The sequence below is a fragment of the Vitis vinifera genome, chromosome 2 (assembly GCF_030704535.1).
Source record: "Vitis vinifera cultivar Pinot Noir 40024 chromosome 2, ASM3070453v1".
NCBI lineage: Eukaryota > Viridiplantae > Streptophyta > Magnoliopsida > Vitales > Vitaceae > Vitis > Vitis vinifera.
Window position 1 is genome coordinate 14,729,794 of NC_081806.1, and position 16,652 is coordinate 14,746,445.

General features: G+C 36.3%; 1 protein-coding gene across 1 annotated transcript; it reads right to left on the minus strand.

Moving 5' to 3' along the window:
• Nucleotides 1–10,024: 10,024 nt before the first annotated feature.
• On the minus strand, nt 10,025–16,051 carry LOC100261471 (4-coumarate--CoA ligase-like 6). Its single transcript, XM_002270324.4, has 6 exons — nt 14,721–16,051; nt 14,059–14,248; nt 11,923–12,068; nt 11,102–11,169; nt 10,523–10,625; nt 10,025–10,291 (listed from the first exon to the last, which is right to left on the minus strand). The coding sequence occupies exons 1-6, from the start codon at nt 15,810–15,812 to the stop codon at nt 10,175–10,177; spliced, it is 1,716 nt and encodes a 571-aa protein (XP_002270360.1). The 5' UTR covers nt 15,813–16,051; the 3' UTR covers nt 10,025–10,174.
• Nucleotides 16,052–16,652: the final 601 nt, after the last annotated feature.

The following is a 16,652-nucleotide window of genomic DNA, read 5'->3' on the forward strand; positions in this document are numbered from 1 at the left end:
ATAAGAAAGAAAAACCCTAAGTGTGACTCCTTATTTGGAAAAGGTGGTCTGTGAAAAACCGGATCAGGTTCGGGGGTCAGGTTACTCATCGGGAAGGTACGGTAAAGACCGTAGCACCCCTCTAAGTCCCTAAAGTCGGGCCTCTACTAATAAAATGAAGCTGACGTGGCAATGATGAAGAAATCAATAAATACTCAAATCAATCATGCACATATGAGTATCAAAACATGCGTATAGCAAGACCAGAATAAGGACAGATGCGTACCTGGGCAACGATCTTCAATGCGCTATCAAGAAGTGAGATTAGTGCACAATTAAAGGATAGTCACATGCATATTATAGAGCAGAATAAATCATGTATGGCACCCAAATCAACCAAACAATCCATCAATCATAAAATCTCATATGTTGGGCCCCCACCAAAGCCCGTTTATTTTTGCATGAATTGATTCCATAAATTCCATTATTCGGAATTACGGAATTTGATCCACACTTATTTCAAAACATTTTAAAATCAAGAGAAGTATATAAAAAAATGAAAAAGGCTTGCCAAAGAGAAAAATGGCAACCAAAATTTTATTGGAAAAATGGATTTTTGGAAACTAAGAAAAATACTAAGGATGAAAGATAATGAGTTTGAAATTATTTTAAAACAAACTAGGATCTAGAAAATTATTTGAAGAAAGGGATTTAAAAGAATATTTTTCAAAGTTGAAGATGGTGAAATGGGAAAATGGCATTGTGGCCCAAAGGTGGCCATGCACCATGCAGAGAATAGAGCCATTCTGGAGGACAACTCATGCTACTGCCTCTTATTTCAATGTATGGAACCCAATTTGAAAGGCTAGGTCAATTTCAGAACTTGCAGTCTTCCAGCTTCTTTACCACTTCTGAAATTTTGGGGCCATGAGCAGGCAAGTGTAGAGTAGATAATCGAGTCACTTCCCTGGTGTCATCACTCTTCACTTCCTTCTGTCTTGAAGCCTTCCAATTAGCAGCCAAGGATCCCTCCTTAGTGAATCTGGAATTGAGATTTGCCAAGCAATCCTGCAATAGGAGTAACGTCAACGGTTCCCCAAGTAACTATTTGGCAATGAAAGTCACTCTCATTCAAACAAGTCACGCGCCGGAAGTATGTGAGGGCAGAAACGGAGCTATGTGAAGGCTATTGAGCATTGGTTATTCAGTTTTGGACAAGCCCAGTTCGCTGAGAGAACAAGGCGACGACCCCGAAAATAAAGAACATGAGAAGCATCCCAGAGTGCTCAAAGTCATTCGTGTGAGATGGGTTCAAGACCCCATTCACAAAGAACTTGAGATGAGTTGAATACAAAAACTCTATGCACATCTCAATAAAAGTTCCGATTGCCAACACATAAAGCTCCAAGTATCTAAGCCTTCCATCAAAACCAGACACTGGGTTCAAAACCCGAACCTGAAACTCCTTTGGGTTCATCACAAATCTCACTACTGCGCTGCATGTGTGCCACAAAGAAACTGACGCGAGAACATTTTTATCAAACACAAATCTCTGGCGAAATCTGGAAATGAATCCATGTGTTTCTCATTCTCTAGTTTGTCTTGCTTGTCAATGATATTATCAGTAACTGGTGAATTATTTTTCTCAACCTAGTTTAAGCCATCATATTTAATGTGGTTTCCTGGGAAACCCAATTCAAACGGTGGCTGGTACTACGACTGTCAGGGGACTGTTCGAACATGATCTTGGGTGGGCAGCATGTCTCCATAGGTCTGGGCACAAGACATCATTCAAATTGGACCCAATACGCCTGTGAATAATGGGTACTTCACGTCTTCATAGCATGTGCAAAGCCTGTTGGTTTATCCAATGCAACAAAACCAAGAAAGTCAATGACGCAAGCAGTCCAGTTCTCAACCTGTAGCATGATATCCCTACCCCAATGAGCAATGGAAATGCCGAAACTGTCGTAGCAGCCAACCACTGTGTAATACGAAGCAATGAAGGACATTTGAGTTCAAACATAGGTCAATCATATCAACTTATTGATCACTTTCCTGACCCATCTATCAGATTCTGTCTTTCCTTGATGTTGCTTCTAGTATGGAAATCTGCCACGGATTTCTAGTTCCAGAATCTTTAGTGCATAATCATTGATCACATTCTCATCTGAAACAAGGATGCTATGCTCTTCAAACATGCCATACATTGATGGGAACTTGTCAACATCTGGAAGCTGCTAAATATCATCATACAGAACGGATAGAGACACCATGTCAGCAGACGAAAGGCTAATTAGTTGCTGTCATTGAAGGAAGTCCCATATGCCCAGGCAATTCAGGCTGCTGCTGTTGAAGCTTTGGTTGCTGCCCCAGATGAGACACTGCCCATTGGAGGTGATAAATTTTCTCATGCATGCATTTGAGTTTGGCAAGAATTTGGAATCCCAATGACGGCTTTGGATTAATTTTGAGTGGCCATGCAAGGTGTAGGAAATGGGTATCGAGAAGTGGAGGTATGGTGTTGAGACTGGGTGAGGTAAATTTCAAATGTCAGGCATGGAGAATAGGATGATGGGGAGTTGGAGATGGATATATACAAGGGATTTCATGCACATGGGAAAATAGGCGACAAGTGGGTATGATAGGTGAAAGGCTTCGGTGGAGGGCTTCAAAAAGAATTTGGATGTCTTTCAGCTGATGACACACGTCTATCATCATTGGGAATGACTTTCTCTATGGAATGAGACCCATAAACTTTTTTGATGCTTATAAAAAACCTACAACTCCAATAGCTGCATGATTTGGGAGGTGATCTATGCACTTCGTTCCACGTGGAATTGAGACAACACTTTCTGAAGATCGAAGGACAGCAATAGCATTGTCGCATTTCAGAAAGGCATCATCACGCTCAGATATTGCAGCATTTTGCTGCAGTAGTGCCTCATATCCTAGGATAGTCAATTTGCAGCTATAGTCATGAGGGTCCCACATAACTTTGTAAAGGCTCAAAGTGGAGACAAAGATTTATTATGTGAGCAGCAGAAGCAGTGACAGTGGTCACGAGCATCTGCCATCCTCAACTGGTTCCGGAATAGGAGGTGTTTCTATTTGGACTTCAACATTCGTTGTGGTATCATCTGCTGCAACAGCCATTATTCCGATGCTAATTATGCCATCTATCCACTCCGTAAGTAGAATGTCTGATGCTCCTCTCCTGTCTTCTAACATATCTGTGAATTAGAAGGTCATCACGGTTGCATATACTAAACACAGCCTCATTATCCTGAAGCTCTAGCAGACAAGTTGTTGTCGCTGTCCAAGGATCCATAATTCTGATGCAAGAAAAACCTACTTGTCAGACTCTTCCTTTGGATAACCTTATATGCTCCTCAGAAAGAGGATCGGGGGTGAAGAGCTTCTCGATGGCGACATCATCAATGATAGGGCCATAGGTGGGGTCATCCTCCAATGAGCATCTTCTTGTCATGCTGTGAGAAGTGACATCTGGAAATGGTAATATCTGTGCTTGCACGAGTGATATCAATCAGTCCAGCAATATATTGAGCTCCGCTGTCTAATAGGAACATTTTCCTCACATCCACAATGCTACAACTATCATGGATTTGGTTTGTAATGTATGATGGCACCATTTGCACCCGAAGCACTTATAGTATCAAAGCTTATATCCAAGAAATCTGCCTACATAGAATAGAATTTAAGAAAATTGTCTACAACATCTACTCCTGTCAATAGCACACCCTTAAGGATTTCTCCTTTCAGCCAGGACCAAAACTGGTGCAAGAGCAGCTGCATCCCTTAAATGAGAATTGCGCATCTCTTCTAATTTAGCCTGATTTTTCACAGCCTTCGCCAGCAAGATAGGTGATATCATATAAATCTCCAGTGAGAAAACCCCAAACTGATCTTGATGGGGACACTAAACATCTGTATGAAAGTAACCTGCACAAGATCCAGCCATGCGCTTCCAGGTTGAGCAACAACATCTTAACCACTTTGTCATTCACTCCTTTCAAACATCCCTTCGTGAACGTCAGCCCAGGTCATCATATACGTGAGAAGAAGGGACCTGACCACTATCAATATCACCAGGATGGCTATTAAAGCCTTTCATAGAGTTTTCATTTGCACTGTGACCCATTATACCCATGGCAATAACAGATGATACACATGTCAAATCTATAGCAAATGGAATGTCAGCAACTTAATCACTTCTTTATCAAAATGGGACTCCTTCGTTAAAACACTTTGAATTTTCCTTGAACATCTCTTGAAAGAGCAAAACTCTCAAAAGGTGGTTGAACTGGTGAAGGAATCAACCAGTTTCCTTACTGTGACTCAACTCTATGACCATGTAGCGTGTGATTCTCAATGAACTCGCCAAACATAATATTACCTGGGTTTGGTAAAACATGTCACTGCCTTGGACTCTTGAAGAAGCTAATGATTAGCCGGCATGACCAGAAGCATCTAAGGAAACCAAGGGTAAAAGAGGTGTAGCCGGAATCTGGATGTTACCATTCAAACCGATGACCAGTCAAATGCTCTGTAATGAGGTCATCTAACAGAAAGACCCACTGAGTATCACTTCTACGCACAAATAGAATATCAACAAATTCAGAATGGCATCATTGAACCAATTGAACCTCCCGTGATCCTCATAGTAGAATCTCATCACCCAATCATAGTCCCTTCCCGTCATATTTGATCTCTGAATGAGTGCACAGCCAGACCCAGATCTACTTTCTTACAGCCATTACATTGAAGGAGGCCCAGAAGCAAAGTATTGGTCACAACAAAGAAAAGAACCATTGAAAAGAAACACAAAAGAAAATGAGTAAAGGTGATTTTCAGAGGTTTCACTTCATGAATCATCCGTGAACCCTCTGATTAGGTGAGAAAAATCATTTCAAAGGCAACTATGGGCATTTTCATAATAGGAGAAAAACATACTAAGATTAACAGTGGCAAATATGTAGGCATGATTATGTTTCAACAAGCAATAAGTGGCCTTCATTATCCACCCCAAGCAAATCAACAAATATTCAAATATCAACAAGCAATGCAGAGGGATAGCAAGGATCCAAATCAAACAATAAACCTGTTGCCTCCATACCTGAGAATATCCTTTCCAGTAAGGCTCTGTTCTGCTACAAACACCTCAAGTTCCCCTTTAAAATCAACAAAACTAATGAGACAGCAGCACCTCTTCTACTCTTCAAACACACAGCTCTGCCCCCTTGCTCTCTCTAATCGACAGCCTCCCACGGAAAACTCTTCAATGGCAATGGAAGCTCTCCTCAATGCCGCTGCCTCCTCTCCCTCTCGTCCTCCACTCTCAAAAAAACTCCTCTCAGCAAAACTATCCCCCCGTTTTTCTCCTCAAGAAAACATCCCTCTCAAAGACCAGAAAAATTCCCCCTGGTTTTTTTTTTTCCTCTCTGAGCTCTCCTCCAGCTCTCTGCTAACCAAAAGCTCTCCCCCCTCTCTCACAAAAGCCACTTTTCCTAAAAGCAACCCCCCTTCTCTACAGGAGACGCCCCCTCTCTTTTGCATGCAGCTGGCAAAAAAACGGTCTGCAGCTTTTGCAGATTCCCTCACACCCCGTGTCACCTTCTCATTGGCTCTTAAAACCACTATTTTGATTCCACAACAGCCAATCTCAGGACAGCATGTGGACTCCTAGGATGGTGACATCTGGCCACAGCTAGCTGCAAGAAAGGAAACGTGAGAAAAATCACAGCTCCCCAAAATGGGGGTCTACAACAAGGCATTGCACCCTCATGTGTTTTTCATTGCTGTTACATCTTCATACCTCTAAGCAACAGACCATGGCATTGCACTCTTGTGCGCATTGTCAGGAGGGGAGTCCACTTCATGCTCTATGCTATTGCGGTCATGGGTTGCACACCACCACATGTCTTGGAGCTCATGTGTAGGTGCCAACAAGGTTTGCCCTCTGTACCTTACTCATGTTGGAGGCCTTGCACCGAGGCCCCCTTGGTGTGGCCACACTTATGCCACCTTGAGTCACCTACTCCCCTTAAAAAGCATTTCAAATTGTTTTAGAAGTTTCTAGAGGAGTCATCACCTATGCTTGAGGAGGAATAATGGAGTTATTAAATAATTTTAACAATCTAGAAATTCCCATAAACCCTCATGTTGCTTGCGTGTGCGCCCCATGCGCACGACTTCTTGTGCATGCGTCCCATACATGTGTGCAATTACCATGTGCGGGCCCCATGCATGTGGCCTGTGCTCGATGCCCGTGCACCCGGTGTGTGTGGCCTATGAGTGTGCCCCATGCACAACCCAGGTGTGTGCCTCATGCATAACCCATGCATACGCCCCATGTGGGGGCTTATGCACAGTCCATGTGTGCATGAAACCTATGCACACCCGCCTAAGTGCTGCAACCCTTTGCCCATCCGATGCCACAAACCCGTTACCACCTTGTCTCTTTCCTCAGAGCGAGCTCCCCCATGGCTGCAAGGTGCCCACCCGAGTAAGGGTGCGGGTGCTAACACTAGTCACAATGCTAATGCACCAAGCATGTGAAAAAATTTATTATAAGAAATTATTACTTTTACATGAATACGGAAAGAACATGAGTGAAAAAGATAAAGGGAAATAAACTTTGACAAAAGAACCTAGGCTTGTTAGGGAAGAAAGAAAAAAAAGTAATTCAAAACCTAATTTATAAAATTAGGTGGTTATTCTTTCGGTTGTGATTTAGAAAAAGGAAAAGGAAAAATTTTAAAATATAATGAGAATAATCTTTTAATAAAAAAACTACCACACATATCTAACTCAAAATAATATTAATCTAGGATGAAAAATATACAAAAACAAGCACAATTTTCATCTCATCAAGTACAGCTTCAAAGAAAAGAAAAGTATTAAAAATACATAAAGGTAAAAGAGATATGGAATTTCAAATAAAGAAAGAAAATTGAAATTAAAAGTGTAATAAAAATATGATAATGGTAGTAACAAAGTTTCAAAGAAAAGAAAAGTATTAAAAATACATAAAGGTAAAAGAGATATGGAATTTCAAATAAAGAAAGAAAATTGAAATTAAAAGTGTAATAAAAATATGATAATGGTAGTAACAAAGTTTCCATTTTTCCACTCTCTCTTTCCATCGAAAAGAATATTAAAAATAAAAGATCAAAGATATGACAAGAAAAAAAAAATTAACGGGTAGAAGTTAAAAATGTGAGATAGATTAAGATTTTCCCAATTTAAATTTTAAACCACAAAAATAGAATCCCAAACTATAAATTGCTGGAAAATATAAATTGAAATAGGGTTGTAACTTGGGCGGATTGACTTGATACAAACCGAATCCAACCTGACATTTGGGTGGGCTTGGACAATCATTTTCAATACTTGGATTGGACTTGAGTTAGGTTTTTTCAACCAGAACTCAATTTGGGTTGGGATTGATCTAAGGTTTAGACAATCCGATCCCAACCCGAATCCAATTTAATGTTTTTATAATATTTATGATGCACCTTATCCTATATAATAATATTCAAACCTGAGTCTATGTTGAACAACCCGAACTCAACCTAAAACTTAGAAAAATGAGGTTGGGTTGGGTACCTCGGGTTAGGGTTTGAGTTGAGTTAAGTTTGGGTTGATTATTTCTTAATTGGGGTTGAGTTTAGGTTAGTCATCGACTCGACCAAAACACCTAAGTTACAACCCTAAATTGAAATAAGAAAAATAATTATAATAGAAGGGATGATGAATATTATTTCACGAAAGAAATTAACCTTTTTCCACTATATTAGATAGATAAATAATGGGACTAATTAAGTAATTTTATCATGTAAACTAGGTATTAGAAATGGATCTTCCAATTAATAGTATAGATAATCTTTTAATTTTTTTAAAATAGTATAAGTAACTTGTGCAGATTGGGCTGGTTGCAATTTGTGTAGATTAATAGTATAGACAATGAAAAAGTAAGGCGTCATTTGGATATCATTCTTATTTTTTCTTTTTTAAAATAGAAAATAGTGGAAACTTGTGCAGATTGGGCTGGTCGCAATTTGTGTAGATTATATTGGGTTAATAACATTTTATGATAAATCATTTCATAATGTTTTAAAAATTTTTTATATATTTATATCAAAATGTAAATAGCAAATGAAACAAAATTTCAAAATAATAACAAAATTTTTTAAAAAGTATATGATATAATTATAATTTGATACTTTCTTTAAAAAATATAAAAAATGAATTTCATAATATAACATGATAAATATTATAAAAAATTAAATGAAGCTCAATTAGGCTTAATGTAGACCCATACTTTTCACATGTGTTCCTATTCAATGGCAAAACTTACTAAATATTAAAACCCTAAATAAAAGTTAATTTGGTATGAAATTAGCAAATCCAAAATAAGAAAATAGTTAAAAAAAGTTCTAAATAATAAAAGCCTAAAATTAAGATAGATTTGGCTTGAAATTAGAAGCTCTAGAATAGGAAATAATTGATATGAATCTGGAAAGTCAATCAGTCATTAATCCACGTCATAAATCGCGCCCAATCAAGCCAGATTAGCTCTCAATAGCTTGGATTAAATTTATTACACTTTCATCTTCCTTTGGACCAAGCTTGGAATGTCCTGCGTTAGAATCAGCCCAAATTTCTTGAATTAGCCCATTAAGTGCTTTTTTGATCTTCTTGGATCTTATTTTAGTAATAGGCCAACTGGAACATACAATGGATCCTTGAATGCTTGTTGATTCTCATCACTTAAAATAATAGTAACATTTATATAAAATATAAGAATTTTTAAAAATTGATTTTAAAAAGATAATGATTTTTTTTTAAAAATTGAGATATAAAAGTTTAAAACATTTAAAAATATAATGTAAGTTCATATTTTTTTTTTAATATTAAGAGTTTCTACATTTCGTATAGAAGTTGATCAAACTATTACCATTTTCTATTTTTAAAAGTAAAAATAATGAAGTGGACATGAAATTTAATGATATGTGTAGTATAACATTTTAATTCATCCCATTTCGCCTTTATTGCACATCAAAGATACCTCATTTATATAAATATAATCTTTATTGAATATCAAAGACCATCAATTCATCTCATCTCATATAAATATAATCTTTATTAAAAATCATGCACAACTATGAAAAATTTACATTACGGCTATGTTTGGTTCCTAGAAAATTTGAGGGAAAATGCAAGGGAAAGAAAATATAAAGAAAAAGTAAAAGGAAAGAACAAGTGAAGGAAAATAAAAAATAGATTAAAAGTTGATAATTTTTTTTTTTTTTTTTTGTTACTTCAAACTCATTTTATTTATTTTAACTCATAAATATAAAGATTAAATAATTTAAAAATGTATAAGTTTTTAATTAGTTTTAATTATATTTTATTTTCTTTGATATTTTTCATAGGACAATTAAACATGAAAAAAATCATTTTCTTTTACATTTTTTTTTCTTTTCTTAGTATTTTCCGAGAACCAAACATAGCCTAGATGTACAGATTTTTTTAAATTAAACTAATTATATCTTTATACTACTTAACCCATATTCGACTAATTTGAAATTTGTTTTTAAATAAATAAGTTAATTAAATCATAAATTTGATTATAACAATAATTATATATATATATATATATATATAAAATCTAACTTAGCCTGATCATAAAATGGGTTACATGCTTGTTACTTGCTTAATAATTAAGTAATATTTAAATTTATATTTTTGACATGATTATTATTCATATTGGATTTAGGTTGACCTATATAGTAGAATATCAAGGCTTTAACATAACACGAACACGACCAATGACACGAATTGCCACCCCTATTACTACCATTGTAACATTATAGTCAAATTCCACACCAGCTACAAAATATTGTAAAACCTTCTTTAATAATATTGGGTATAATTCTTTCATTCGTTGCAATCAAAAACCATTTCTCAAATGTAAAAATTTGAGGCTAGGAATAGAAAAATCCTTATTGAATAAATCAAATTGAAAAATCGTGGGACGTGTCCTTTATTTCTCCCTTTATGGGTCCATCAAAATTGAGCTTAACATAAATAATCTCTATAATGAAGTTAATTTGGCTCTAAAGGCTCCGGCCTATACCCCTGTCCGCACCAACAAAAAGAGAGAGAGAGCTTAAATTCTAGAAATCATAAATAAGTGCTTTAGTTCCCTTCTGAGGATCTTTCCAGCTGCAGACTTGGGTATGGGGTGTGTGAATATAACCTTTCTCACCTTCTTGTATGGTGCAACCTGCCACAAGAAAACAAAAATAGTGTTTGAGGGGTGTTGGCTTGTCATTGTTGAAAAACCAATTTTCCTAAAAACTTAAGCTTGTAGGAACCAAAACAAGCTTTGATACATAGTTGTATTATCGATTTTTTTAAAAGCTTAAACTTGTAAGATTTAAGTTCAACATGCATATCATGCTTCTTAACAATCATGTGCAGAGGTGATGAAAATGCTTTGCTCAAAGTGGCAAACCTGTTTCTCGACATAGTTAATAATAGCTGCCTGAGAAAGAGCACTTCCAGGTCTCTTGACTACAAATGCAACTGGTACCTCCCCAGCCTCCTCATCCCCAACCCTGTAAATTGATAACAAGGAACGACACACCGGGTCTGAAATCACTTATTCAAAAATTATATCATGCAGTTACATGGAAATGAAACCATTCCAGTTGTTAGATTTCAACTACTAGTAGTTGGTGTATGTGATCTTTTTTTTTTTTCATTTTGTTTAGCTTGAAGAAATGAACTTACTACAAATTTTGCTACAATGGCTGCTGAAAATATTCCACTTCTGTAATTATATGGGATGTTACTATTATTTTGTGGTGATCCAGCCATTAGGAAAACATATTTTATGTTTTAACACCTCAACTCAACAACGCTATTATCGATTTCAGGTGGCGACCAGGACCACATTTCTGTCAGATTATAGCAAATCTGTTCATGTATTTGCTTTCCAGTGCTACAGAAATGAAATAAAAATATTTCAATTCCGCATTGTGTCAAACACATGGTAAGAAATTATTCAAGTGCATAAAATGATCACACATACCCAGCCACCGCAGCATCACTTATTTCTGGATGTGATATCAATATAGACTCCAAATCAACAGGAGCAATCTGCAAACATGGAACATGCCAAACAGGAATTTGTTAATCATAATAATCATAGTGCAAACATACTTTTATTAAGTATAATGTGCTCCTTCCCTGCATTTATTATTTGCCTCGTCACAAATAATATTTGTAACCCTAAGCGTATATTTTCAAAAAATTTGAACACCGAAATTAAGGCATAAGTAAAGCAAACTACATCTTGATAAATTGTTCTGTCTAAAGAAAAGCCAAAGAATAGCAGTTTCTGTTGTCACTTCCAATAAAATCACTGCCTACATGTATGAAACAAATAGCCTTCTTTTAAATTTACTTTTCAAAAGCCAAGGATTCATAAGTGGGTATTAACCTATGCTAATAATTTTTGTGGATGGAAATGCATTCGAAATTTAATATTATGAAGAGAACAGAAAAAAAAAAAAAAACTTAAAGTATTACCAAGTAGTAAATATTAGAGAATACCAATTAGAATCAAGGAACAAAGTCATTTCCTTAAACACAGAGACCAAGGGGCTCTGCTGCAACCACCTCATCAATATAGCCTATTAAAACAGGTTTAGCTTGCAGGTGCAAGATAAATGGTACTTCTATCCTAAAGAAAAAAAAATAAAAATTTTAAATGATGATCACAAAAATAATACAACTACCTCATAGGTTCACATCTTGTTAAATGGGAGATGCATCTTTTTGAAAATTTCAACTGAAACAAACAATTGTATTGTTTGGATAATTATAAGACATGAAAAATAAATTATTCACCTGAAAACCCTTGTATTTGATAATCTCTTTTATCCGAGAAAACATATACAAGTACCCATCTTGATCAAAAGAAACAATGTCTCCAGTGTGTAGCCAACCTTCTTTATCAATTGTTGAAATCGTTGCTTCCTCATCATTTAAATATCCTGGAACATTAAGGGAAAATTACCAAATCCCTGCTTTAACATGGACCTAAGCAGTTGCCAAAGAAAAGGAAAAGGACATGACTCCATTTGTTTTCTAGGATAGTATGGTGAAACAGTTCCCTTTCATTATCATGGAGATGCAATACTAATAATCAGTTTGTGGGATTAGGATTCAAACTATAGCCCTCTAAAAGTGAATTCAGTTGAAAAATGATCATGAAACCATAAACAGAGTTTATGGTGTTAGATTCATTCCCCAAAGAAATCTAGTGAAAGGAAGTATCTCTCAAAATAGGCACCTTATCTTGTTTGGGAGAAGGAGATATATGCAAGGATTGGCTTTGACCAAATCTAATATGATAATCAAATAAAGAAGTAAAAATAGTTATAAATCAAGAAAACTGAACTGGATCCTGTGAGAAAGGTAAATAGGTTTTATATCACATGGCTCAATGAGAAGGATTTCAAATTCCCATAAAGATGATGGTACGTCATACCCTGTTGAACTCAACTCAAAAAACTTATTATAAATACCCAATGTCTCAATTAAACTCAAAACACCAAAAACATCGTTTTTTTCCCCTTCCATTTTTTGACATTAAGCTACCTAGGGCCATATTTTAGCTGAAATGTTGGTCTATTATGACATATTTCCCAACCTCAAACCAAATCCTTTTAGCCTTCCTCTTGTCCTTGGAATGTCGTATCTTTGTTAATATGATTTATACTTTATTAAGACTTTCTTATCCTTCCCTTTTATTCACTGAACATGATCTGCTTTTTCTTCCATTATCTGAACAAGTTTGGAAAAACATCTTTGTCCCCATTATAGTACTCAACTTGTGGCGTAAGTCATCATAATCTTAATTTTATCCTAATTACAATTTTCTATTTCTTTTTTAGCACTATACATGTATTTCTTCCTAAGTTTCCTCATTTCTACATCTATTGAGCATTGAAAAAGACTTTTCACATTAACTGGCTTTAGAACTTCCCCATTTTACCATCAAGTTCCTCTTGATGAAAGTTTGGATTCTATAGGTTTCCTTTTGCAACTCTTTTGATACAAGAAGTGATTTCATCACGTATGATTTTGATTTTACACCCTCTTTCAAAATCCATTTCCTTCTCTCATATTTTTGGCCTTTTCTCCTCTCAAATTTTATAGGGATATCCTTGGGCAACTATTTCCCCTCTCTTCCATCTGTTAAAAAAACACACCTTCTAGTATAGTCTGTGTCCTGTTTAGCCTTCAACTCCTATTTGTTGTTTATTTTAATATGCAAGTAAGACTACTAAACATAAACTTGATCCTTTTTTTTGACCGATTTGAACATACATGTTTTTTTTACCATTTATGAAGGTCAGCAAAGAGCCTGTTTGGGAGTGATGCATGAAGGATTAGAAACATATCATAATCTTGGAAGTGCTTTCTTCCAAAAATTAAGCATTTGGAATAGTTTTAAAAATCTAGCAAATCATTTAAAGTGATTCTTAGACAATCACTTGTTATGTGGTTCTTCTAAAAATCATTTTTATGTAACATATTACCAAAAACACTATCAAATGCCTGTTTTAGTTTATATCTAAACACTAGGAAATTATCCATAAAAGCATATCTGATTGAAGTTCTCTCAAAAAAAGCACTTTAGGAAAAAAACACCTATACCAAAATCACTCCCAAAACAGGCACTAAATGTCATGTGAGTGATTAAAAAAAGTGTCCTTGCTATTAGAAGACAAAATATCACTTCAGAATCCAGGATTCTCTCTATTTGTATAAGATTCTAAGATCATATCTTGTGCCTTATTGTTTCCTAAAACCAAAACCCCACGTTGCTGCCAGGTTTTGGAATGCAACAAGCAAAATATTGAAAAATTAGCAGGATTCCCTTGTTATATGGGATTCAACAATTTTGCAAATAACTGAAATGCATCGACACTGTGACCAATAGTATCAAGGTTCCAGAGAACTGAGAATCTTTGTTACCTTTCATTATACCAGGTCCTTGTAGCCATAGCTCCCCACAGTTTCCAGGAGGCAATAGAGAACCACTGCTCAAATCCACCACTTTGGCTCGCATGTTTGGAGCCAAAAGGCCTATTGAAGAATAATTCCGAAGCTTCTTTGTATTGAACCCACGAGTTCCTACTGCAGTGGACTCAGTCATTCCATAACCCTGGAAGCATACAAATTTACTTCAAGACATTCTAAAACTAAGGAGGGGAAAAAAAAAAAAAAAAAAAAAACAAAACCAATGTGAGCAGTTATATTCTAGTAGTAGCACATGTGCCTCAGGAACTGAAGGCTTCAACCAATCAATGATGACAAAGCCTGTTTTTGTATCCATAAACCAAATTTTAATCTCGACAAGAGTTCATGCAAAAAAAATAAGGGCAAGAAAAGACATGTGGCAATCTTCCTCTTATTTGAATGTGTAGGTAGAAAAATACAAATACAGATGCAGACCTTTTAATCCAGGTGATTGTATGCATGTTATAGTTCAGATTTTCTTCCTCCTATTTCTAGGCAACAAAACACAAGCAGGGGGAAGTTTCTCAGCCACCAATAAGTAATGAAACAAACACACTTGCTCTAGTCATTGTTGACCCTAAAGATGTTGTCAAAGGAGATCAATGTAGGTGATGTACCTGAATCAAATCAACATGTGACAGAGTCTGCACAAATTCCTGTATGCTTTTCTGAGTCAAAGGAGCAGCCCCACAACAAACCTGTTTCAAACTCCCAAAACAGCCAGCTCCAGCAGCCCTAGCACTCTTTATCAATGCCATCAATACTGGTGGGACGACTGGAAAATGCGTTACTCTGTATCGATCAATGGCTTTCACCATCTCATTAGCATCGAACTTCCTCATCACAACAATAGCAGACCCCAATGATATCAACCCCGTCACAAAAAGTGACAGCCCATAAATATGGAACATTGGTAAAACAGCCAAGTAAACATTCTCCGACCCCGAGTTCTCATACAGCGAAGCTTCAAATCGAACAAAAGTCTCAACCATAGCTATGAAATTCCCATGCGTTAGAACAACAGCTTTAGTTGAACCCGTAGTACCAGACGAGTACATTATTGCTGCCACATCATGCTGATTAATCACAGGCCTAGGACAACAATCCGGGTCACCAGAAATTAGCCAATGGAAAGTAGAAAATTCCTTGGATTTGGAATTGAAACTCCCATTTTCTGGTACTCCAATGACAGGAACACCTAATGCTCCAAGTTTCTCCGATGTCTCAGGCACAGTAAAGGCCAGACTCAAACTACAACCAACTGTTTGTTTCCTGATCTCAGTGAGACTGCTTAGAGGATTCATGGTTGTTGCAATTCCACCAAGAGACAGAACAGCCAAGAAAATAACAGGAAAGTAGATAGAATTAGGCAACAGAAGCAAAATTACATCACCTTGTGAAAAGCCCATCTGGTGCAGACCAGAGGCCATGGATTTCACCAGTGGGTGCAGTTGTGAGTAAGATATGGAAAACCCGGACGAGTAATCAGTGAGAGCTGAGACCCCATTATGGTTTTTTGAGAAAATGAAGGAGACTATATCAAGATGTGGGTCTGATGGAATGGGTAGGGAAGGATATGTGCTGCTGTAGATGCCTGTTTCTGGTGAAAACCAGTGAGGGTGGCCATTTGGGTGTGTGTTATCAGAGGCTCTTTGGGTGTTGGTGGCTTGGTTTTGTGAGGAGGCACAGGCATTCAAGGGTGTTGCCATGGATTTTTGCACTGAGCTGGGGGCTCAAGAGTTTTAAGTGGGCGGGGGGAGCCTTGAGGCAACAGAAAACAGAAAGTCTGAAAAACACAAGAGCCAAAGAGCAGAGAGACGTTATACAGCAGAAGTTAGAAAACAGGGCATGTTACGAATACATCAAAAAGCCGTATGTATATGGACTGCCTTCCATAGGAAGGAAGTTTGTTAGATGTCAAAAAACCAAAAATATGAAAATTGTACAACACGATCGCAGCCCACTTGTGCACATCATAATACCCACAATTATTATATTTAAATTTTTTCTTTTTTAAGAAAGAATTATATTTACTTCACTACATATCCACAAATGCTATAATGGAAATACATATACACATATATATATATATATATATATGTGGTTAATGTATATTAAATTTATGGTATATTTTGAATAAACAAATGGGTGAGAACTTTTTTGGTACAGCCCTGACCCATGTGTTGTGGTGTGCAACAAGAGTTACTGCACGCCTAAGTCCCTTTAATCCCATGACTCCATCATTTCTGCTTACATAACACACAACTCAGTCTCAAACTCTGTGTCTTGTCATACCAATGCCACGCCACCGCAAACTCTATTCCTCGCTTTTGGCCTCCCATCGCCACCTCGTCAGTCGGTCATTTTTAGAGATAAAAAAAACGTCTCTTTGGATCAATTTGATAATTATTTTGCAAAACAGTTTTTAAAAATAGTTTTTTTAAAAATTATTTTTTTGATGTTTTATAAAACAAAAATATGTTTTGAAAACTTGAAATATTTTAACATATTTTAATATTTTTAAAATGAATTTTATATATTAACTTTTA

Excerpts from the sequence above, each read along its gene's own strand:
- LOC100261471 (XM_002270324.4), bottom strand. The coding sequence starts at position 15,812 with ATGGCAACACCCTTGAATGCCTGTGCCTCCTCACAAAACCAAGCCACC. Across the intron at positions 11,170-11,922 it reads TCAAATACAAGGGTTTTCAG|ATTGCTCCTGTTGATTTGGA; the intron begins GTGAATAATTTA and ends CCATGTTTGCAG. Across the intron at positions 10,292-10,522 it reads TTAACTATGTCGAGAAACAG|GTTGCACCATACAAGAAGGT; the intron begins GTTTGCCACTTT and ends TTCTTGTGGCAG.